General features: G+C 49.9%; 1 protein-coding gene and 1 pseudogene across 1 annotated transcript; both read right to left on the reverse strand.

Moving 5' to 3' along the window:
• Window positions 1-1,497: 1,497 nt before the first annotated feature.
• LOC147976823 (uncharacterized) lies at window positions 1,498-2,167 on the reverse strand. Its single transcript, XM_087520982.1, has 3 exons — window positions 2,153-2,167; window positions 1,707-2,066; window positions 1,498-1,620 (listed from the first exon to the last, which is right to left on the reverse strand). Exons 1-3 carry the CDS (start codon window positions 2,165-2,167, stop codon window positions 1,498-1,500), a joined length of 498 nt encoding a protein of 165 aa, XP_087377108.1.
• A 2,519-nt stretch (window positions 2,168-4,686) lies between these two features.
• On the reverse strand, window positions 4,687-23,523 carry LOC147976824 (uncharacterized; annotated as a pseudogene).
• Between the last annotated feature and the right edge of the window lie 1,458 nt (window positions 23,524-24,981).

Below are 24,981 nucleotides of genomic sequence, written 5' to 3' on the forward strand. Positions count from 1 at the left end.
TTTACATATTTACAACAACAAGAGCAAACAGAGTTTGTAAAAGTTTTTCTTTATCACTTTCAGTTTGTCAACTGAATTGCTTGAGGACAAGCAAAGGTTTAAGCTTGGGGGAGTTGATACGTCTCCGTTGTATCTACTTTTCCAAACACTTTTGCCCTTGTTTTCGACTCTAACTTGCATGATTTGAATGAAAGTAACCTGGACTGACGTTGTTTTCAGAAGAATTGCTATGGTGTTATTTATGTGCAGAAACAAAAGTTCTCGGAATGACCTGAAACTTCACAGAACATCTATTCGGAAATAATCAAAAAATCCTTGCAAAAGATGAAGACCAGGGGGCCCACCACCTGTCCACGAGGGGCAGGCGCGCCCCCCTACCTCGTGGGCCCCCTGGAGCTCCTCCAACCTCAACTCCAACTCTATATATTTGCTTTCGGGGAGAAAAAAATCAAAGAGAAGAACTCATCATGTTTTATGATACGGAGCCGCCGCCAAGTCCTAAAACCTCTCGGGAGGGCTGATCTGGAGTCCGTTCAGGGCTTCGAATAGGGGAATCCATCGCCATCGTCATCATCAACCATCCTCCATCACCAATTGCATGATGCTCACCGCCGTGCGTGAGTAATTCCATCGTAGGCTTGCTGGACGGTGATGGGTTGGATGAGATTTATCATGTAATTGAGTTAGTTTTGTTAGGGTTTGATCCCTAGTATCCACTATGTTCTGAGATTGATGTTGCTATGACTTTGCTATCCTTAATGCTTGTCACTAGGGCCCGAGTGCCATGATTTTAGATCTGAACCTATTATGTTTTCATCAATATATGAGAGTTCTTGATCCTATCTTGCAAGTCTATAGTCACCTACTATGTGTTATGATCCGACAACCCCGAAGTGACAATAATCGGGACCACTCCCGGTGATGACCGTAGTTTGAGGAGTTCATGTATTCACTATGTGTTAATGCTTTGGTCCGGTACTCTATTAAAAGGAGGCATTAATATCCCTTAGTTTCCATTAGGACCCCGCTGCCACGGGAGGGTAGGACAAAAGATGTCATGCAAGTTCTTTTCCATAAGCACGCATGACTATATTCGGAATACATGCCTACATTACATTGATGAATTGGAGCTAGTTCTGTGTCACCCTAGGTTATGACTGTTACATGATGAACCCCATCCGGCATAATTCTCCATCACCGATCCATTGCCTACGAGCTTTCCATATATTTTTCTTCGCTTATTTACTTTTTCGTTGCTATTGCTATCATCACTACAAAATACCAACAACATTATTTTTACTATTGTTTCCTTTTGCTATTGTTACCACTACTATCATATTACTTTGGTACTAAATACTTTGCTGTAGATACTAAGTTTCCAGGTGTGGTTGAATTGACAACTCGGCTGCTAATACTTGAGAATATTCTTTGGCTCCCCTTGTGTCGAATCAATAAATTTGGGTTGAATACTCTACCCTCAAAAACTGTTGCGATCCCCTATACTTGTGGGTTATCACCCATGGCATGCTTCCCAGTTGCCAGCCCGAAGGAGAAGATGTGCTGCATCTGGTTGTAGTTCTGTATGGGTGTGTTGAGGAACTCAGCGTACCTTGGGTGGTCCTAAGAATGAAACACAATTGTTGTTAGTTGTGATTAGGAGTAGGCAATGGTGGACAATATGAAAAGAAAGAGGGCTGTGAGCTAACCCCGACATGGCTGGCGTAGTGCTCTACCTCCAGAACTATGGAGCAAGTGTTCTCATCCCATGAGGCACCGCTAAGGTCTCTCAGCCTGGACACTTGGATCCATCGACTTCTCCACTTCCTCAGGTGGTTGTACACCTGGGTGGCAGACACCTCTTGCCCACAAAACTTGAACACCTGCTTCGCGACGGTGTTCAGGTGCACCTCCTTGAAGCCCTTGTCAGTCCTAACTCCGCTAGAGATGAGCTCACACATCTTGTTCAGCACGAACGTAGACATGAACGGATGCCACTTCATGTTGTTTGACCTACCATCCTTCTTTGTCTTTGCCACGATAGCAGTAGACATGAACCGTATCCTTCTCTGGTTTTTAACAAGACACCACGCATTCATTTTTTGCAGGTTATTTTCAGAGCCACGGCGTTGATCCGTTCATGGTCGCTACTCACTCCGACGGAGGCCATGGAGCGTTTGGTTAGTGGATCTATCCGCTGGGAGATGGTAGCTCGGGATATCTTCAACCGGTTTGGATGGCGGTCATGTAACAGGATAGGCAATTAGTTCACCTATTTATCTTTTTGCCAGCCGGTTGTGGCGTCCTATATTTGGCTAGTCTATCTTCTAGCTTTTTTTGGCTCTGTGTGAGCTCTTTTTTATTTTTATTTGGAGACTTCAAGACCTTGTTCGAACCTATTCTTTTGGTTAATAAGTCGAATGCATCTTTCTGATGCAGAGGCCGGGGAATCTGTTGGGGAACGTAGTAATTTCAAAAAAATTCCTACGCACACGCAAGATCATGGTGATGCATAGCAACGAGAGGGGAGAGTGTTGTCTACGTACCCTCGTAGACCGAAGCGGAAGCGTTGACGCAACGTAGAGGAAGTAGTCGTACGTCTTCCCGGTCCAACCGATCCAAGCACCGTTACTCCGGCACCTTCGAGTTCTTGGCACACGTTCAGCTCGATGACGCTCCCCGGGCTCCGATCCGGCAAAGCTTCGGGGAGGAGTTCCATCAGCACGACGGCGTGGTGACGATCTTGATGTTGAACCGTCGCAGGTCTTCGCCTAAGCACCGCTACAATATGACCGAGCTGGAATATGGTGGAAGGGGGCACCGCACACGGCTAAGGAACGATCACGAAGATCAACTTATGTGTCCTAGGGTGCCCCCTTGCCCCCGTATATAAAGGAGCCAAGGGGAGGGGGCGGCCGGCCAAGGAGGGCGCGCCAAGGGGGAGTCCTACTCCCACCGGGAGTAGGACTCCCTTCTTTCCTAGTTGGAGAAGGAGAAGGGGGAAAGAGGAGGAAGAGGGAAGGGAAAGGGGGGGCGCCGCCCCCCTCTCCTTGTCCTATTCGGACTAGGGAGGGGAGGGGCGCGCGGCCACCTCTTGTCTCCTTTCCTCTTCTCCCTTAGGGCCCACGTAGGCCCAATAACCCCCGGGGGGGTTCCGGTAACCCCCCGGTACTCCGGTAAAATCCCGATTTCACCCGGAACGATTCCGATATCCAAATATAGGCTTCCAATATATCGATCTTTATGTCTCGACCATTTCGAGACTCCTCGTCATGTCCATGATCACATCCGGGACTCCGAACAACCTTCGGTACATCAAAATACATAAACTTATAATGAAACTATCATCGTAACGTTAACCGTGCGGACCCTACGGTTCGAGAACAATGTAGACATGACCGAGACACGTCTCCGGTCAATAAACAATAGCGGAAATTGGATGTTCATATTGGTTCCTACATATTCTACGAAGATCTTTATCGGTCAGACCGCATAACAACATACGTTGTTCCCTTTGTCATCGGTATGTTACTTGCCTGAGATTCGATCGTCGGTATCTCAATACCTAGTTCAATCTCGTTACCGGCAAGTCTCTTTACCTGTTCCGTAATACATCATCTCACAACTAACTCATTAGTTGCAATGCTTGCAAGGCTTATGTGATGTGCATTACCGAGAGGGCCCAGAGATACCTCTCCGACAATCGGAGTGACAAATCCTAATCTCGAAATACGCCAACCCAACATGTACCTTTGGTGACACCTGTAGAGCACCTTTATAATCACCCAGTTACATTGTGACGTTTGGTAGCACACAAAGTGTTCCTCCGGCAAACGGGAGTTGCATAATCTCATAGTCATAGGAACATGTATAAGTCATGAAGAAAGCAATAGCAACATACTAAACGATCGGGTGCTAAGCTAATGGAATGGGTCATGTCAATTAGATCATTCACCTAATGATGTGATCTCGTTAATCAAATAACAACTCTTTGTCCATGGTTAGGAAACATAACCATCTTTGATTAACGAGCTAGTCAAGTAGAGGCATACTAGTGACACTCTGTTTGTCTATGTATTCACACATGTATTGTGTTTCCGGTTAATAAAATTCTAGCATGAATAATAAACATTTATCATGATATAAGGAAAATAATAACTTTATTATTGCCTCTAGGGCATATTTCCTTCAGAATCCCCCTTTTCGAAAAAAGCAACAACTCAGTCAAGAAATAAGGGGATGGAGTAGGATCGTACCAAGAATTGAACATGATAGATAGGCATGCATGAAACAGATTAAAGTAAGAACACCATTACCATTTCTTCAGACCCTCAAACATTGTGTTCACACAACTTTACAAGATGATATGATCCGAATAGCTAACTACAGAGCACCAAACAACCACGATAAGAGGGACATGGGTTCTCCGACAAGACAGCTAGAAGCCTAACTAAGAAGAGGCGAACTTGGCACTGACCTTGGTTTTTTTGGAAATGGAGGTATGCCCCGGGCTCTGCATCATGATGATGCATGCGGCCATTTTATTAAAAATCTAGAAAGTATCATCATAAAGGTCTTACAGCTCGCAAATGGAGCAAAACATAGTATAAAAACAGAAAAATACAAGTGGACAAAGACAACCGATACGGTGATAAAAAGGACAAGCTCTCTAGCCTCCTATATATCCTGTTATGCGAACGCCATCCGAACCGGTTGAATGTAACCCGAGCCACCATCTCCCATTGGTTGCACCCAGTAACCAAAAGCTCCCTGGAGTCCATAGGAGTGAGTAAGGACCACGTACGGATCCAAGCTGTAGCTCTGAAGATAACCTGCGAAAAAGTTAAGTTGTGTTGTCTATTAAAAATCATATCATTTCTGCAGTTCCATATAGCCCATAGTAACGCACATATTCCAATCCGAATACGAGCTGCCGTGATCTGTTCAACCCCAGCTAACCACGTCCCAAACAAATACGCAATATCTACTGGAGGATTGATATTAAAAGCTATATGAATCGTTCTCCAAAGTAACTTGGCAAATGGGCATTCAATGAATAAATGGTGTATTGTCTCATCCTGAACACAAAAACAACACCGCGAGTTACCTACCCATCGTCTCTTAAGCAAGTTGTCCTTTGTGAGTATTACTTGCTTGTGGACAAACCACATAAAAAATTTAATCGGCAAAGGAACCTTAACCTTCCATATATGAAGTGACCGTGAGATGGGGCCAGAATTAATCAGATCCGTATAAAAGGATTTCACTGTAAATATCTCAGTTTTAGTTAACTTCCTTTTTGTTGAGTCTGGCATGTCGGAGAGTCAAAACTCAATCAATCTCCGAACCAAGTGCATCCAGGTTGTCCATCTCTCACCCACTAACGTACGTCTGAACTGGATGTTCAAGGGAATAGTTTGAAGGACGATACCTACATAATCTTCCTTACGTTGCACAATATTGTAAAGGGTAGGATATTGTAAGGCCAGAGGTGTCTCTCCTAACCATGTATCCTCCCAAAATCTTGTTGACATCCTGTTGCCAAACAAGAATTTGACCCTACGAAAGAACATATCTTTCGTTCTCATAAGTCCCTTCCAGAATGGCGAATCAGTCGGTCTGATGGTAGCCTGGGCTAGCGTTTTCGAGTGCAAATACTTATTGTGCAGGACTTGAGACCACATGCCCCCTGGCTCTGTCTCTAACCTGTTAAACCATTTGCTCATAAGGCATTTATTCTTAATCTCCAAGTTCTCAATACCGAGGCCCCCTTGGTCTTTAGGTCGACAAAGGATATCCCATCGCGCGAGACGGTATTTCCTCTTGGCCTCATTAGACTGCCAAAAGAAACAAGATCTAAAGGAATCAAGTCGCTTTCGGACCCCTTTCAGAATTTCAAATAACGAAAGTAAAAACATTGGCATGCTGGTCAATACTGAGTTAGTCAAAACTAGTCGACCTCCATATGACATCAGCTTGCCCTTCCAACAGCTAAGTTTTTTTCAATTCGTTCTTCGATACATTTCCATTCTTTATTGGATAGTTTACGGTGATGAATCGGAATACCCAAGTAACTGAATGGTAAAGCACCTAGTTCGCATCCAAACAATTGTCTGTACGTATGTTCCTCGTCTTTGGCCTTCCCAAAACAGAACACCTCGCTCTTATGAAAATTGACTTTTAAGCCAGACAATTGTTCGAATAGACATAAGATAAGTTTCATGTTACGTGCCTTAGCCATGTCATGTTCCATGAAAATAATAGTGTCATCAGCATATTGTAGAATGGACACCCCTCCATCAACCAGATGAGGAACTAGACCCTCTACATGGCCGTGTTGCTTGGCCCTGCCAATAATGACAGCCAACATATCTGCCACAATATTGAACAGAAGAGGTGACATGGAATCCCCTTGTCTCAACCCCTTATGCGTATGGAAGTAGTGAACGATGTCATCGTTCACCTTAATTTTGACACTACCTTTCTGGACTTGAGTATCCACCTGGTGCCTCCAGGTTTCACTAAAACCCTTCATGCGCATTGCCTGATAAAGAAAAGGCCATTTTACTTTATCATAAGTCTTCTCGAAATCCACTTTTAAGATAACCCGTCTAGTTTCTTCGAGTGAATATCATGAAGTGTTTCATGTAGGACAACCACTCCTTCGAGTATGTGCCCTCCAGGCATGAAAGCTGTCTGACTAGGTTGAACCACTGAGTGAGCAATTTGTGTCAATGTATTGGTTCCTACCTTTGTGAAAATTTGAAAACTCACATTCAGCAGGCAAATGGGTCTAAATTGTTCTATCCGGACCGCCTCATTCTTCTTTGGTAATAACGTTATCGTACCAAAGTTGAGATGAAACAACTCCAAATGGCCATCAAAAAAATGTTGAAACATAGGCATAAGATCATCTTTAATGATATGCCAACATTTCTTATAGAATTCAGCTGGAAACCCATCTGGTCCCGGTGCTTTCTTCGGCTTCATTTGAGTTATGGCCAGATGAACTTCTTTTTCAGTAAACGGTGTAGAGAGAACATCATTCTCTGCTGCCTATAATTGAGGTATATCATCAATCACAGACTCATCAAGAGCCACCGTGGAATTATTCGGAGGTCCAAAAAGGCTTTTATAATAGTTGGAAATATAAGCTTTCAGATTTTCATGCCCCACTATTGTCCCCTCATCCTGTTCAAGCTGTATGATCTTCTTCTTCCTATGTTTACCATTTGCAACCATATGGAAGAACTGTGTGTTGTCGTCCCCTTAGACAACCTTAAGTGTTTTCGCACGCAACACCCACTTGAGTTCCTCCTCTCTCAGGAGAGCACGTAGGCCTTGCTCAACCTCGGACTTAGTTCGATGCTCATTAACAGAAAGATGAGTGGTTTTAGCCTTTACATCTAGTGCCTCAATGAGTTGAGTTAGACGTTCTTTTTTCTGCGTATATATCCCACTCTCATTCCTGGCCCATCCTCTCAGAAATTGTCGGAGATCTCTAATCTTATTCTGCCATCTCTCGACATGTGTCCTTCCCGTAACCAGCTTAGCCCATTCGCATGCAATCATCTCCATAAATCCTTCTCGCTCAAACCAACTTTGCTCGAAGGAGAAGATATTTTTGTTTGCAACATGGGTAGCCTCTCCGGAATCTAAAAAGAGTGGTGTATGATCCGAGATCGCTCCCTGCATCGCATGAACCGACACCAACGAATATTTTTGTTCCCAATCCACACTAGTAAGTACCCCATCCAGCTTTTCATAAGTAGGAACAGGTAACGAATTGGCCCATGTAAACTGTCTACTGGTAAGCTCAGTTTCTCTCAAATTGAGGCTCTCAATAATCATGTTAAACATCATAGACCAACGTCCATCGAAATTGTCATTATTCTTTTCTTCTCTTCTCCGAATGATATTAAAATCCCCCCCGACTAGTAGTGGCAGATTTTCATCTCCACAAATCCACACTAAATCGGCAAGAAAATCAGGTTGAAATTCAGGTTGCACTGCCCCATATACCGCAATTAGCGACCATCGGAACCCATCCAATTTTGATCTCACCCTGAATTTAACCGAAAATTCTCCCTGCACCACATTAAGCACCTCTAACGTCTCACACCGTACTCCTAGTAAAATCCCGCCGGATCTTCCTCTAGGAGGTAGAATGTGCCAGTCAAAATCGATACCACTGGAGAGGGTTTGAAGGAATTGAGATGTGAAATTATCTCTTCCAGTTTCTAAAAGTACAACGAAATCTAAATGATGCTCCAATGTTGTCTCTGCTAAGAACCTTTGTTTAGCCAAGTCTGCTAGACCTCTGCTATTCCAAAAGAGTCCTTTCATAAGTCATCATGAAATTTTTCTTAAGTTTAACTCTAGCACTTCTATGTACTGCCGAAGTAGGATAAATTATCCTCTTCCAGGGTCGTTTGGGCTTCTCCTCAACACACTGCGGGACGATAGTGTTATTTATGACAGACACTGCCTCATCCATTAAGAGAGGCTCTACCGTATCTGTGTTCTCAACATCCTCCTCATCCTCAGCCTCGACACTAGGCAACAGATTATTACATATATTTGCAAGATCATTAATTCCTAAATTATTCATGTCATTGTCATTCATAGGTTGGATATAGGCAAGATTACAAATGATCTCAGAAGCCCTCTCCGCTTCCAAGTCTAAAAGATCATTAACGGATTTGACGACCTCGGTTTCATTTGATCCCAAAGAAATTCCTAAGTCGTTTGCCTTATCAACCATTTCATTCTCAGAGAAGTGTAAAATGGAACAGCTTTTATCAAAAGACGTACCTGCAGTAGTCTCGGCATGACGAAGCATGGCGGCCCTCTTGGCACGCGCTAGCTGCAGGTCGTCCGCATCCGGCTGTCCCTAGATCCGGTTGCTGACACGCCTGCTAGCCCACACCGGGTCCGCAATCCCACCAAAAGTGATGAGCTCCTCCGTGGTCCTCTCGCGAGGGGTGCGGTCAGGACTCCCATGCCCCTCCCTTATCATCGGTGAAGAAGGGTAGGGCGTGGTGGAGTGAACATCCACTTCAAGTGGCAAGGGGGAGGAGGACCATGGAGACGCCTGCTCACTGATCATGTCCCCCTTATCACCCAAGAAAACCACCGTCCCTCGGCCACCCTACTCGGTGCAATACTGCGGAGGGGTTACGACACGGGACTCCTTCCCGCATCTCACCCCCGGCTCGTCATTGTGGATGGTGCAATCCTGTGGAGGGGTTATAGCACGGGGCTCCTTCCCGCACCTCACCCCCAACTCGAGTGGAGACGACGAAGTGGGAAGAACGCCATAGACCTCCTATCCAGGCACCCCTCCCGCGGCCAACCCATCAGGGTCGATCCGCGCACCAGGTGTAGACTACGCAGTCGTCACATCACCGACTAAACTCGTCACTGGTGGTAGCTCTGAAGGAAATATGCCCTAGAGGCAATAATAAAGTTATTATTTTATTTCCTTATATCATGATAAATGTTTATTATTCATGCTAGAATTGTATTATCCGGAAACATAATACTTGTGTGAATACATAGACAAACTAAACGTCACTAGTATGCCTCTACTTGACTAGCTCATTAATCAAAGATGGTTGTGTTTCCTAACCATAGACATGTGTTGTCATTTGATTAACGGGATCACGTCATTAGGAGAATGATGTGATTGACATGACCCATTCCATTAGCTTAGCACCCGATCGTTTAGTATGTTGCTATTGCTTTGTTCATGACTTATACATGTTCCTATGACTATGAGATTATGCAACTCCCGTTTGCCGGAGGAACACTTTGTGTGCTACCAAACGTCACAACGTAACTGGGTGATTATAAAGGAGCTCTACAGGTGTCTCCAAAGGTACATGTTGGATTGGTGTATTTCTAGATTAGGATTTGTCACTCCGATTGTCGGAGAGGTATCTCTGGGCCCTCTCGGTAATACACATCACATAAGCCTTGCAAGCATTGCAACTAATGAGTTAGTTGCAAGATGATGTATTACGAAACGAGTAAAGAGACTTGCCGGTAACAAGATTGAACTAGGTATTGAGATACCGACAATCGAATCTCGGGCAAGTAACATACCGATGACAAAGGGAACAAAGTATGTTGTTATGCGGTCTGACCGATAAAGATCTTTGTAGAATATGTAGGAGCCAATATGAGCATCCAGGTTCCGCTATTGGTTATTGACCGGAGACATGTCTCGGTCATGTCTACATTGTTCTCGAACCCGTAGGGTCCGCACGCTTAACGTTACGATGACAGTTTCATTATGAGTTTATATATTTTGATGTACCGAAGTTTGTTCGGAGTCCCGGATGTGATCACGGACATGACGAGGAGTCTCGAAATGGTCGAGACATAAAGATTGATATATTGGAAGCCTATGTTTGGACATCGGAAGTGTTCCGGGTGAAATCGGCATTTTACCGGAGTACCGGGAGGTTACCGGAACCCCCCGGTAACCTAATGGGCCTTAATGGGCCTAGTGGAGGAAGAGGAGAGAAGGCCTAGGGGCTGCCATGCGCCCCCCCCCCAAGTCCGAATTGGACAAGGAGGGGGGGGCGGCGCCCCCCCCTTCCTTTCTTCCCTCTCCTCCTTCCCCCCAAGTCCTAATCCAACTAGGGAAAGGGGGAGTCCTACTCCCGGTAGGAGTAGGACTCCTCCGGTGCGCCTCCTCCTAGGGCCGGACGCACCCCCCCCCCTTGCTCCTTTATATACGGGGGCAAGGGGGCACCTCTACACACACAAGTTGATCCTCGTGATCGTTTTCTTAGCCGTGTGTGGTGCCCCCTTCCACCATACTCCTCGATAATATTGTAGCGGTGCTTAGGCGAAGCCCTGCGATGGTAGAACATCAAGATCGTCACCACGCCGTCGTGCTGACGGAACTCTTCCCCGACACTTTGCTGGATCGGAGTCCGGGGATCGTCATCGAGCTGAACGTGTGCTAAAACTCGGAGGTGCCGTAGTTTCGGTGCTTGATCGGTCGGGCCGTGAAGACGTATGACTACATCAACCGCGTTGTCATAATGCTTCCGCTGTCGGTCTACGAGGGTACGTAGACTACACTCTCCCCTCTCGTTGCTATGCATCACCATGATCTTGCGTGTGCGTAGGAAATTTTTTGAAATTACTACGTTCCCCAACAAGCTCAAGCTCTGTCGGGTCGTCTGTCTCGACCCTGGTGCTCCATAACTGGCTAGGAGCCGATCCCGGTGCAAATGAACCAAAGCGAAGCGTGTTCATCGGAGTAGTGGACGGGGACGCCTCTTTGGTAGAACTGGCTACCTTATCTGGCTGTGTATCAGGCCCCTTATCCGACTCGGGAGTGTATCATCGGCCCCCTTCTCCTGGTTCCCGGGTGCGCCATCACCCTCAGTCGTATCCATGTCTTGTGTCCCATCCCCCTTGAGGGAGTCCTGGATTAGGGGGTCTCCGGACAGCCGGACTGTTGGACTATGAAGATACGAGATTGAAGACTTCGTCCCGTGTCCGGATGGGACTCTACTTGGCGTGGAAGGAAAGCTAGGCAATATGGATATGGATATCTCCTCCTTTGTAACCGACCTTGTGTAACCCTAGCCCCCTCCGGTGTCTATATAAACCGGAGGGTTTTAGTCCATAGGACAACATACAATCATACCATAGGATAGCTTCCAGGGTTTAGCCTCTCTGATCTCGTGGTAGATCAACTCTTGTACTACTCATATTATCAAGAATAATCAAGCGGGACGTAGGGTTTTACCTCCATCAAGAGGGCCCAAACCTGGGTAAAACATCATGTCCCCTGCCTCCTGTTACCATCCGCCTTAGACGCATAGTTCGGGACCCCGTACTCGAGATCCGCCGGTTTTGACATCGACATTGGTGCTTTCATTGAGAGTTCCTCTGTGTCGTCACCGTTAGGCTTGATGGCTCCTTCGATCATCGATAGCGATGCAGTCCAGGGTGAGACTTTTCTCCCCGGACAGATCTTTGTATTCGGCGGCTTCGCACTGCGGGCCAACTCGCTTGGCCATCTGGAGCAGATCGAAAGTTACGCCCCTGGCCACCAGGTCAGGTTTGGAAGCTTAAACTACACGGCCGACATCCGCGGAGACTTGATCTTCGACGGATTCGAGCCCCTGTCGAGTGCGCCGCACGTTCACGATGAGCATGATTTAGCTCTACCATCGGATAGTGTTCAGGAGACCGCACCGGCAACCTCTCCGACCCTCAATTTGGAGCCAATTGTGCCATCCATGGACGGGTGGATAGACCCCGCCACGGAGGCCGTATTCTCAGCGGCGATCCGAGTATCGACCTTACCCTTCATGGGAGCCGTGACGCCGAACTACCGGATTTTTCCCTGGCCTCGGACTCCGAACCGCCTGCACCCGTGCCTATCGAATCCGGTTGGGCGCCAATCATGGAGTTCACCTCCGCGGATATCTTTCAGCACTCTCCCTTCTGCGACATACTGAACTCATTAAGGTCTCTCGCCCTGTCAGGAGAGTCCTGGCCGAACTATGTTCGGCAGGATTGGGATGCGGATGATGAAGAAATTCACCACCCACCCACCACCCACTTAGTAGCCACTGTCGACAATTTGACCGACATGCTCGACTTCGACTCCGAAGACATCGACGGTATGGACGACGATGCGGGAGACAAAGAGGAACCACTGCCCACAAGGCACTGGACAGCCACCTCATCATATGATATATACATGGTGGACACACCCAAAGAAGGCAATGGCGACGGGACAGCGGAGGATGACCCCTCCAAGAAGCAACCCAAGCGCCAACGTCAGCGGCGCCGCTCTAAGTCTCGCCAAAGAAAAAGCAGTGACACCGGCACAGGAGATAATAGCACTTCGGACAGTGCCGAAGACGACAACAATCCCCTCCAGCAAGATTTAGAGCAGGAGGATGGAGAAGCCAGCCCTCCCGAGAGAGCAGCAGATGGAGAGGCGGAGGACGATAATTACATGCCTCCCTCCGAAGACGAGGCAAGCCTCGGCAATGACGAATTCGTCGTGCCGGAGGATCCCGTCGAGCAAGAGAACTTCAAGCGCCGGCTTATAGCCACGGCAAATAGCCTTAAGAAAAAGCAGCAGCAGCTTCAAGCTGATCAAGATTTGCTAGCTGACAGATGGACTGAAGTCCTTGCGGCCGAGGAATATGAACTCAAACGCCCCTCCAAGAGTTACCCAAAGCGCAGGTTGCTACCCCGACTAGAGGAGGAAGCATTAAAATCTACATCTCCAGCATATGATGCGGCTGATCGGCCACCTCGTGGCCGCGACAGAGAGGCATTTCAGCCAAAAACTCAGCCCGCACCCCGACGCCACTCAAATAAAAATGACAAGGCACGGGGAAACATGCTAGACCTGCGAGACGTATTGGAGGACAAAGCAAAACACGCAAGATCGATCTACGGATCACGGGGTCGCACCACTACACGAGACGACAATCGTCACGCCGGATACAGTAAAAGTAAATCCGGCCGGGCCGAACACAGTGGACAAGACTCATTCGAGCTGCGTCGCGACATAGCCCACTACAGAGGCGCTGCACACCCCATATGCTTCACAGATGAAGTAATGGATCACCAAATCCCAGAGGGTTTCAAACCTGTAAACATCGAATCATACGACGGCACAACAGATCCTGCGGTATGGATCGAGGACTTCCTCCTGCACAACCACATGGCCCGCGATGACAATCTACACGCCATCAAATACCTCCCACTCAAGCTCAAAGGACCAGCTTGGCATTGGCTCAACAGCTTGCCAGCAGAATCCATTGGCTGTTGGGAAGATCTAGAAGCCGCATTCCTCGACAACTTCCAGGGCACTTATGTGCGACCACCAGATGCCGATGACTTGAGCCACATAATTTAGCAGCCAGAGGAATCGGCCACGCAATTCTGGACACGGTTCCTGACAAAGAAAAATCAAATCGTCGACTGTCCGGATGCAGAGGCCCTAGCAGCTTTTAAGCACAAAATCCGCGACGAGTGGCTCTCCCGGCACCTTGGCCAGGAAAAGCCGAAATCTATGGTAGCCCTCACAATACTAATGACCCGCTTTTGCACGGGAGAAGATAGCTGGCTGGCTCGCAGCAATAATATATCAAAGAACCATGGTACTTCGGATACTAAGGATGGCAATGGCAGGTCACGTCGCAACAAACACAATCGCCGCATCAACAATGACAATACCGAGGATACGGTAGTCAATGCCGGATTCAAAGGCTCTAAACCCAGTCAACGCAAAAAGCCATTCAAAAGAAGCACTCCGGGCCCGTCCCGTTTGGACCGAATACTCGATCGCTCGTGCCAAATACATGGCACCCCCGACAAGCCAGCTAACCACACCAATAGGGAATGTTGAGTGTTCAAGCAGGCCGGCAAGTTAAATGCCGAAAACAAAGATAAGGGGTCACATAGCGATGACGAGGAGGAGCCCCGGCAGCCGAACACCGGAGGACAGAAAAGATTGCCCCCACAAGTGCGGACGGTGAACATGATATACGCAACCCACATCCCCAAGAGGGAGCGGAAGCGTGCGCTAAGGGACGTATATGCGTTGGAACCAGTCGCCCCAAAGTTCAACCCATGGTCCTCCTGTCCGATCACCTTCGATCGCAGGGACCACCCCACTAGTATCCGTCATGGCGGATTCGCCGCACTGGTCCTAGACCCAATCATTGACGGATTTCACCTCACTCGAGTCCTTATGGATGGCGGCAGCAGCCTGAACCTGCTTTATCAGGACACAGTGCGCAAAATGGGTATAGACCCCTCAAGGATCAAACCCACAAAAACGACCTTCAAAGGCGTCATACCGGGTGTAGAGGCCCATTGCACAGGCTCAGTCACACTGGAAGTGGTCTTCGGATCCCCGGATAACTTCCGGAGCGAGGAGTTAATCTTCGATATAGTCCCGTTCCGCAGTGGCCATCATGCACTGCTCGGGCGAACCGCATTTGCAAGATTCAACGCGGTACCGCACTATGCATATCTCAAGCTCAAGATGCCAGGACCTCGGGGGGTCATCGTAGTCAATGAAAACACAGAGCGCTCTCTCCGCACGGAGGAGCACACTGCGGCCCTCGCAGCAGAAGTGCAAAGCAGCCTCTTAAGGCAATCCACCAGTTCGGCGATTAAGGACCCGGACACCTTCAAGCGCGCCCGGAGTAATCGGCAACAAGACCGTCTGGCATGTTCTGAGCTCACATAGCAATGCGGCCCCCACCCCAGTCCCAGCCAAACGGCGAAATCCATGCCACGCGTACATAATTACGCATTGAAAATACCATGGGCACATGTGGGGAGGGGGGCACGACTACGGCACGCCCCAAGACGCGGCTCAACTGCACTAGGGGCTTCCCGCTTTGTTATTTTTCTTTCTTTCCGGACTTTAATCCCTGGAAGCCCCATCCGGCAGTACGATGGTCGGACACACGATACAACAACCAAGGAGGCAGAAAGCTACGTTGCATCAAGGAATTCTCAGGTGGTCTCTGATAACGAGTGAAATACCTGCTTTAAATACCATTCCTAAGCTTGCCCTTGGAGGGGACATATCAAATAGTCCTACTTTTTTGCTTATCGCACTACTTGTATCATTCTACTTCGACGCACCTTTTTGAATAAATAATGCATAGCACTAGACTATTATTGCATTCTTCTTATATATATATGTGTGTGTGTGTGTGTGTGTGTGTTCATTCATGACATTCAGCAACCGTACACTCTGGTACGGCCAATACTCCAGGGGCTTAAAGCGTACCCCATAATATGGCGTGAGAAGTTCGAACACTTTCGACAATGCGGCACCCCGAACTTATAGCATTATATGCATCAGCTCCGAATCATGTCTTGGGTCAATAGTTGGGTTTGCCCAGCTCCCATGTTTTGGCACCTTACGTTCCGTTATATTGGCTAAGGTAGCACTGGGACAACTACTGCGATTGTGCCCCGGTTCATCTGGGCTAAGCACCTCAGTAGAGAAAGCTAAAACTGACTGTCATGATAAGGCGAGAGCTGGTCGCTGTTCGAGAGGTCTCGAGTCCCTAAAGACTTATGCCGCTTAGAGCGAGGAGTCGGCTTTGTCCGGCTTAAGGCATGTATAGCGCCCCGAATTCGGCCTTCTGAATACTAGGGGCTCTGCCAAAATTTAAAATTGTAGACTTCTATGGCTAAGTGAGAGTGATAAAGCATTATAGTCCGATTGCCTTGTTCGTTGTGCTGAGCACCTCCCTCGAAGGACCCAACAATGGGAAAAAGAGTGCTCAGGTTTATCCTGAACACCCCAGCACTCATGGCATGGGAGCAGAAGTCGACGACTGGCCATCTCTCAGATTTGATAAACAGCCGCACAGAAGGTAATATTTTAAATTCAAACAAGCGTTGCATAGCGCACATGAACAAGTTTTCATAATACAGGATCACACGAGCAAGTTTATTCAAAAATTACATCCTTCGCACACTCGTCCGCCACAAGACGGGCACCCTTCAGGACACCCTCATAATACATCTCGGGGTGGCGATGCTCCTTGCCCTGCGGCGGCCCCTCCTTCACCAGCTTCTCGGCGTCCATCTTGGCCCAGTGCACCTTTGCATGGGAAAAAGCCCGGCGGGCACCTTCGATACAGACGGACCGCTTGATGACTTCCAGCCGTGGGCAGGCATCCACAAGCCGCCTCACCAGGCCGAAGTAGCTATTGGGAAGGGAGTCGTCAGGCCACATCCAGACTATAAAGCCCTTCATGGCCTGTTCGACCGGCTTGTGCAGCTCGACCAGTTGCTTCAGATGGTCGCTCATAGGCATCAGGTGTTTGGTCCCAGTACTGAAACCAGAACAACTTCTCCATCGAGCTTCCCTCCTCGGCCTGGTAATGCTTCGCGGCATCCAACACGCTGCAGGGCAAATCTGCGAATGCTCCTGGAGAGCTCCGGACTCGGGTAAGTAACAAGTAATTTACTTTCACATGCTTGCTTTGCATATTGAATGCCTTACCCGCCGCTATCTTCCTCATCGCCTCAATTTCCTAGAGGGCCTTTTGGGCTTCGGCCTTGGCATGCTTTGTGCTCTCGACGGCCGCGGCAAGCTCGGACTCTCGCGTCTTCGAGTCAAGCTCCAAAGCCTCGTGCTTCTTCACGAGAGCCTGGAGCTCTTGCTGCACCTCGCCCACCCGTGCCTCTTGTTTTTCCCGCTCGGTGCACTCCTTGGCCGCTTTGTTCTCGGCCTCGGACAGCGCTTGCTTCAGGGTCGCCACTTCGGTCGTGGCCCCTGGCACGTTCATGATGATCCTGTCATTTCGCAACCACATTTTCTTCTTTTATATAGACAAGATATTACTTACCTTTGTTCTCCTCGAGCTGCCTCTTGGCAAGGCTGAGCTCTTTCTCGGACCCCTCGAGGTCCTGCTTCAGTGCGGCGACCTCCGCAGTCAGTGTGGCAGAGGTCAGCAGCCAAGCCTGCATACGCATACAGACATACTTATATTAGACTCCTGCAGATATTATTTGATCCTCTATTCGGCTTTTCTTTGTGAACACCAAACAGAGCATCAGGGGCTACTGTCTATGCGGTAATATTTTCCTATATTTTAAGTACTTACCTCAAAGCCTGTTAGAAGGCTGGCACAGGCTTCAGTCAGTCCGGTCTTGGCGGACTGAACCTTCTTGATCACCGCACTCATGATAGTGCGGTGCTCTTCGTCGAGGGAAGCGCCGCAAAGCGCTCCCAGCAGGTCGTCCGGTGCCTCTAGATGGACAGAGGTCACCGGCATGAATGGCTTGCCCCTTTTGGAAGGGGGCCGCCTGCCCGAGTCCGGAACCACTGGAGGTTCCGGTGCGGTGTTCGGCTGAGGGCAGAACTTGGAGCCCTTGGGAGCCTTGCTCCCTTTGCTCCTGGAGTCCGGAAGGTCGCCTTGAGGCGCCTCCGGGACTGTCTCCCCCCGGCTCGGTGCCCCTTGAGACAATACCTCGGCATTGTCCGTAGGGCAAGGAGAGGAGGCGGTTGGAAGTGTATCATTGTTCATGTCCGGCGAGTCCAAGGAACCGTCCGACGATGATACATCGATACGTGCTTGGGGCGGACTGCATAATCATATTCAACATTAGGAGAAGCAGTGCGACAAAGGTATGCTATGAGTTACTCTGGTGTCCGAATACTTACGACTTCGCCAGGGGCTTGGCCCTGAGCAGCCACTCGTCTTCGCCGTCGGCGGCGGTGGTGGAGCAGTCCGGAAGGAGAGTCCTTCCCTTCTTGGACCATTCGGCCTCCCCGGTTGGGGCGGCCTTCCTTTTCTTGTCTCCCCCGGCTGGAGGGGGAGAATCTTTATCTTCCTTCTCCTCGTTTTCACGGGAGGAGTGCATCTCGGTGTTATCGGACGATGAGTCCGATACCACCTGGCACTGGGAACTCTTTCCGGTTCCCTTGGCCTTCTTCTTGCTCTTCTCCAGCACCTCATAAGGAGCCGGAGTTCGCATCTCCGTCAGGAGAGCGTCTGCAGGGTCTTCGGGCAGAGGGGCCGGATAGTTAATCTGCTCCGATGTCTCCACCCAGTCCTGCCAAAGGCATGGGAGCTCAGACCCCGCACATGGTTAAGCTATGGGAAATAAATACCCTACCAGATGTACAGAACTTACCGGATTCGCAGAGTGCTTCACGCTTAGCCCGCGGTCCTCGGTAAGAGAAGGAGGGACCTTGGCACCCTTGAACAGCACCCTCCAAACGTCCTTATGCCTCGTGTCGAAGAGCTCGCTTAGAGTCTGGTGCTGGGCCGGGTCGAACTCCCATAAGTTGAAATCCCGTTGTTGACACGGGAGGATCCGGCGGAAGAGCATGACCTAGACTATGTTGACAAGCTTAAGTTTCTTGCTTGTCATGTTCCGGATACACTTATGGAGTCCGTCCAGCTCCACCGATGAGCCCCAGGACAGGCCCTTCTCCTTCCAGGAAGTGAGCCGCGTGGGGATTCCGTATCGAAACTCGGAGGCCGCCACCCAGTTGGTGTCGTGCGGCTCGGTGATGTAAAACCACCCCGATTGCCACCCCTTTATGGTCTCCGTGAAGGAGCCCTCGAGCCATATAACGTTGGGCATTTTGCCCACCATGGCTCCGCCGCATTCCGCTTGTTAGCCGCCCACCACCTTCAGCTTAATATTGAAGGTCTTCAGCCACAGGCCGAAGTGGGGCCGGATGCGGAGGAAAGCCTCGCACACGACGATGAACGCCTAGATGTTGAGGATGAAATTCGGGGCCAGATCATGAAAGTCCAGCCCATAATAGAACATGAGGCCGCGGACGAATGGATGGAGGGGAAACCCCAGTCCGCGGACGTAGTGGGGGAGGAAAACCACCCTTTCGTGAGGTTCGGGGGTAGGGACGACCTACCCCGCGGCTGGCAGCCGGTGCGCGATATCCGCGGCTAAGTATCCGGCTCCACGTAGCTTTTTGATGTGTCCCTCCATGACGGAGGAGGCCATCCACTTGCCTCCCGCTCCGGACATGTTTGGAGAGAGTTGAGGAGAAGGATGTGGACTTGGGCATTGGAGCTCGAGTGCGCGAGAATGGATGAGCAAGGAGGAAGAAGGCGTGGGTAGAAAAATGTGAGACCTTATCCCTTTATAAGGGCGGATGAAACTATGCGCCCCCACTAGCCTAGTAAAACTCGCTTATCCCCCAAGCGTCGTAATTGGTGGCGTGGTTGGGTTACCCACGTTCGTATTGACGAGAATCCCGTGATAAGGGGCACACGATCTTTGCTTTGACAAGACGTGTCAAGAAAACGCCTCGCGTTATGTGCGGGGCTGGTTAAAGAAAAACGGTTCAAATAATTACCGGGCCGTGGCGTGATGTCATGCTGCCAAAACGTGTCAGCAGATTAGATTTGTGGAAATATTATTCTCTCTACGGTGGTATGTAGAACTTATTTTGCAGGGTCGGACACTATCCTTGTATTCAAACTCTTCCGTGGTGTATTCGGAGGAGGAACCCGCCTTGCAATGCCGAAGACAACACTGCGCGCCGGACTCATCGTCATTGAAGCATGGTTCAGGGGCTACTGAGGGAGTCCTGGATTAGGGGGTCTCCGGACAGCCGGACTATATCCTTTGGCCGGACTGTTGGACTATGAAGATACGAGATTGAAGATTTCGTCCCGTGTCCGGATGGGACTCTATTTGGCGTGGAAGGCAAGCTAGGCAATACGGATATGGATATCTCCTCCTTTGTAACCGACCTTGTGTAACCCTAGCCCCCTCCGGTGTCTATATAAACCGGAGGGTTTTAGTCCGTAGGACAACATACAATCATACCATATGCTATCTTCCAGGGTTTAGCCTCTCTGATCTCGTGGTAGATCAACTCTTGTACTACTCATATTGTCAAGAATAATCAAGCAGGACGTAGGGTTTTACCTCCATCAAGAGGGACCGAACCTGGGTCAAACATCGTGTACCCTGCCTCCTGTTACCATCCGCCTTAGACGCACAGTTCGGGACCCCCTACCCGAGATCCGCCGGTTTTGACACCGACACCCCTCCTCGGAAACTGCAGTATCCTCGATCTCAAGCTCTAAGACATAATTGACTCCAGCATGTGTCCATCTGACCACATCTGGTATATGCTCAACACTCACAACACTGACCAACAACCTCGCAGTGTTTTGTGCGCGAGTGAATGGCATGTCAACCTTTTCTGTCGTACCAATCAGACCACCCAAACTCCAAGCAATCAGAAAATGTTTTACATATTTAGGTGGCACGCCATAAAAACGAACCCACACCTTCTCCAAAGGTGTACCCTCAGGTTCCTCCTGCTTCCACTCATCAAAAGCGATAACAATGCTTGTGCTCATAACTCTGCATAAACCCCACTTAAGAACATGCATCTGATCCTCCTTAGTGGGAAAGTCAACCTTATAAGACTGGCCTTCTAACTGTTCTAGATGCCACTGATAATTACCCGGCACTAACTCACGTAGCTGTCTGACGATCTGAGACTCGACCAACTGTCCATTAGTAACTCTGATAACTATCGGGAATGAACTCTCAACCATCTGTGGTAGAGGATCCACCTCCGGTGTCTCAAAAAACATCAGCTCCTTACAGCAGACCCCAAAAATGTTAATGCCAGGCTTAGGACCGGAAAGGAGAGGGAATTCCCCGGTCACATGCTAGGAGCGGAGGCAATAATCACAAAGCTCATTCGTACACTCTGCCACGAAATGACCCAGTTCACCACATCTATAGCAAGGCAGCTTTTTCTTCTTAATTGCCCACTTTGAAAGTTTCTCTCCCTCAGATTTGTCCATCCCTTTGTCAATCTTACCGGCACCAGATGCTACCGGAACGGTGACCGCTGCCAGCGCCTTGACTGCATCCACCGCAGCTGCGGGCAACGAGGATGGAGCGGCTGCCACATCGGCCGTGTGGTCGAGCTCCGCTCCCGTAGACGAGTCTGCAACGTGTGGTGGAGGTGGAGGTGGAGGTGGAGGCTGTCGTGGTGGAGGTGGACGCCTGCCCCTCCCGCCCAGCCGATATCCTCCCCGGTAACGGTCATTGGGACCGGAAACGCCCTCAACAAAGTCACCGGGTGGACCTTGAAAATGTCCCGGGCCGTCTCCATTGTGCCAGTTGTAACCGCGGCCGCCACCGGATGATGATCCACGGTGCAACCCCGGACCATATGCTTCATACCCGTCATCTCCCCACTGTCCATAACGGTTGTACCTCGGACCGTCTCTGTTGTATCCACCACGCCCTTGGCCGTCCCATCCATTGGTAGCACCGCGACCCCTTCCAAGGGCTGGCACCTTTGCTACTGGCTGTTGTACCGTTTCCTCAGTCTGACTCGCGATTGCCCGGGGATGCATCAGAGAACCGGAAGCCACGATCGGACCTAGCCGCGTGGGTGGTTGAGCACCACGGCCGGCAGCTGCTCCGGTGTGCTGCGCCTGCGGAGCCCCCCACGTCCAGCAGCACCGCCATTAGTGGCGATAGGAACGGCACGGCCGCCCCCAGCAACTCCCACAGCAGCGACTAGCGGAGAGCCACGTCCAGCACCAGCGGCAGCAGCGGCACCAACGACGGGCGGCGGCCCTTGCTTGCTGGGCAGTGGCCCGCGTCCTACCATGCGGCCGATGCAAGAGATCCTCCGCGCGCGACCCTAGCCCAGTGTAGGGAATCCTGGATCGATAACCCTAGACGCAGCAACGATAGGCGGTGGTGACGATACATGCACGCAAGTACGTGGTGGGTCGGGCAAGGCTTGGACTCCTAGCAGGGCCTCGCCCGAGGCTAGGGAGCCCACGATCGTTTCCGCATCCAACACAGTCTCAGGACCCAATAACGAATTCAAACGGGCCCGTCTGGCAGTTCGAATCTCGCTCATCGACCTCGCCACCGGCGACCTATGCGGCGGTGACGATCGACTCTGCTTTGCTTTCTTCTTCTTTCGAGTAATAAGAGTCCAAGAATCCGCCAAAAAATCGGACAAAGTGACGTGTTCGCGGAATACCTTAGGAATTGGACCGATCCAGGGCTTCATTTTCGGCTTGACTTTTTGAAATTTCGAATGACGACGATCTGGTGCCCCTATGAGCGTCGGCGTCTCCGTCGGTTCCGTACCCTGTGGACACACCTCAGTACGTGAGAAGCTGTGATCTTCCCCTTGATCTTCATCGTCGCTGTCAATAAGAGCCCAAAATCGCCCTCCCGGTTTTCCATGAAGCCTCGTTTCCGTCAGGTCAATCAGCTCCGGTCTCTTCGGACGAAGATCCACCTGCACACATTCATCAACCAGCACGTCAAATCCATCAATCTTGAAACGACGCCCTACCTCGATCGAGTCGTCGTCCGGCCAGTAGTCGCCGGCAAGGATGTCATTCTCCAAATCGAAGAGAACCAGCCATCGCAAATGAGGAGTAAAACGGACGTGGCCTTCAATCCAATTCCCAGGATCCGTCTCGGCGCAGAAATGAACACGCCATTGCGTGAATTTCCCCTGGCCCCGCCCGATCTCAGCCGGGGAGCCGTGGTCATCGCGCGATCTGCCTCCGTCGCCTTTTCGCCCGACGCCCCTGCCAAAGAGGTTCTTGGATCTTGCGATCTGAGCGATCCACCCATTGGCTCCCCCTTCAAGGCATGAGGCGGCGGTGGCGAAAGGCCGGCTACCAGCGGCGGCGAAGGACTGCCAGATCTCCCATCAGTCGTACGTGACCAATATTTCAGATTCTGGAGAGAGGCCGTGTTAAACCTAGGTAACACTGGCCTTGGTACCCTCAGAGACAGTGTGCTTGGCGAGATCGCCAGGGACGACGAGGCAAACGCTGGACGAGTTGGTGGCGGCGTGAGAAACCCTGGACAATGATGGAGTGGATGAGAGGGCAGGGAGCTGCCGGAGTACCTCGGGGGACAAGGCAAACTTGCACAACGAAGAAGAGGAAAGCAGGCGTGCGGTGGCGGCAGCTCCATGCCATTCTTGCGGATCCCTCTCATGTGAGCCGTGAGAGCCGCGAGGTCGGACTCCAGGGCAAGAAACCCGGTGGAATGTGAGAGCTCCTCCTCAGCGCTTCAGGCGCCGGAGAGCCAAATGGCGCCCACGCGCCCTGCGGTCATGGGCCGGTCCATCCACACGGCGACGTGGTCGCTCGCCAGGGCACCGCCCCCATTTGTTTTCTTCAAGGAGCGACGTAAAAATACTGGAAAGGAAGAGGCTTGCGAGAACTCACTCGAGGTGCATGCTGCTGGCCGCACGGAGACACTAGTATGTACACGGAAACGCGGGATACTCCTTGCCATGAAGAAGACGGGTTTCCAGAAAAGACCGCATCCTCAAATCGTCCATTAGCGTAATATTTTGCACGCAAGACATGAGCACAAAGACTATCATGAATTGTTAACAACCGCCAGGCTTGCGGAGCCGGTAGGGCTTGGTTAAACAATCTAAAATCACGAAAGCCAATTCCATCGATATTTTTAGGCTTGATAATGTCCTCCCAAGCCTTCCAATGTGCTTTCCTCTTTCCCTTTTCTGAACCCCAATACCCCACCATTAATTTCTTATCATCTGATTCCATTCATCACACAATCCAAATGGTAGCTTAAACATACTCAAAATATAAGTTGGGATGGAATGAGCAATGGACTTTCTGAGGATTTCTTTACCGCCTTGAGAGCATCTTCAACAGCCGCCGAACGCGCCACGCGCTAAAAATTACTTTGCCGCGCACTCATCGCCTGATTTGGCGCGGCGGGCAGCGCGCGCGACTCTCGCACAAACAACATATGCATTACAAAACAGAAGCAAAAAGATCAAACACAAACAAAATAAATCAACAATAAATAATTCGATTTCAGTATTATGACTTAAACAAACAGTTTATCTTTCAATACAACAAATAGTGCAATAACACAATAAATAGTTCAGCAATACAATATCGAATTTTCTGCCGACCCATAACTGAACCCGTGCTTCGATTTTTTATTGATGTGCATAGCTAGGATCATTGCAAGATCCTCCTCCTCTTCCATATCAAATTCTTCTTCAGAAGAATCATACGACGAACTCATCTACAATGTTCAATACTATGCTATAAAAACTACAATCAACATGCACCAAATTCATAAAGTTTGAGCAATACATACCTTGTAGGTATTTTGTCGAACACCTTGCGGGCGCCGAGCGGCAGCGAGCGCCCAGGCGCTATTTCTCGGAGGACGGACGCGCGCGAGGGGTGGCGGTGACTAGAGGGGCAGCGGTGACTAGAGGGGGGCGGACGAAGCCGCCGTGGCGCGGGGATAGGCCGGTGAAGCGCCGGAAAGGTCGCCGGGTGGCGCGGGCAGCGGCGGCGCCACGGCTGGATGGGGGGTGTGGTCGAGTTGCGAGCGAGCGCGGGAGCGGGCGCAGCAAATAAGTAGCGCACGATGGAGTTTCGGCCCGCGCGCTGAACTAGA

The sequence above is a fragment of the Triticum urartu genome, chromosome 4A (genome assembly GCF_056163025.1).
Source record: "Triticum urartu cultivar PI428250 chromosome 4A, HENAU_Tu73, whole genome shotgun sequence".
NCBI classification, from domain to species: domain Eukaryota; kingdom Viridiplantae; phylum Streptophyta; class Magnoliopsida; order Poales; family Poaceae; genus Triticum; species Triticum urartu.

What these genes read in the sequence shown, in the direction of transcription:
- LOC147976823 (XM_087520982.1), bottom strand. An exon ending in ACTACGCCAGCCATGTCGGG is followed by an intron (nt 1,621 to 1,706) that starts GTTAGCTCACAG and finishes TTTCATTCTTAG; the next exon opens with GACCACCCAAGGTACGCTGA.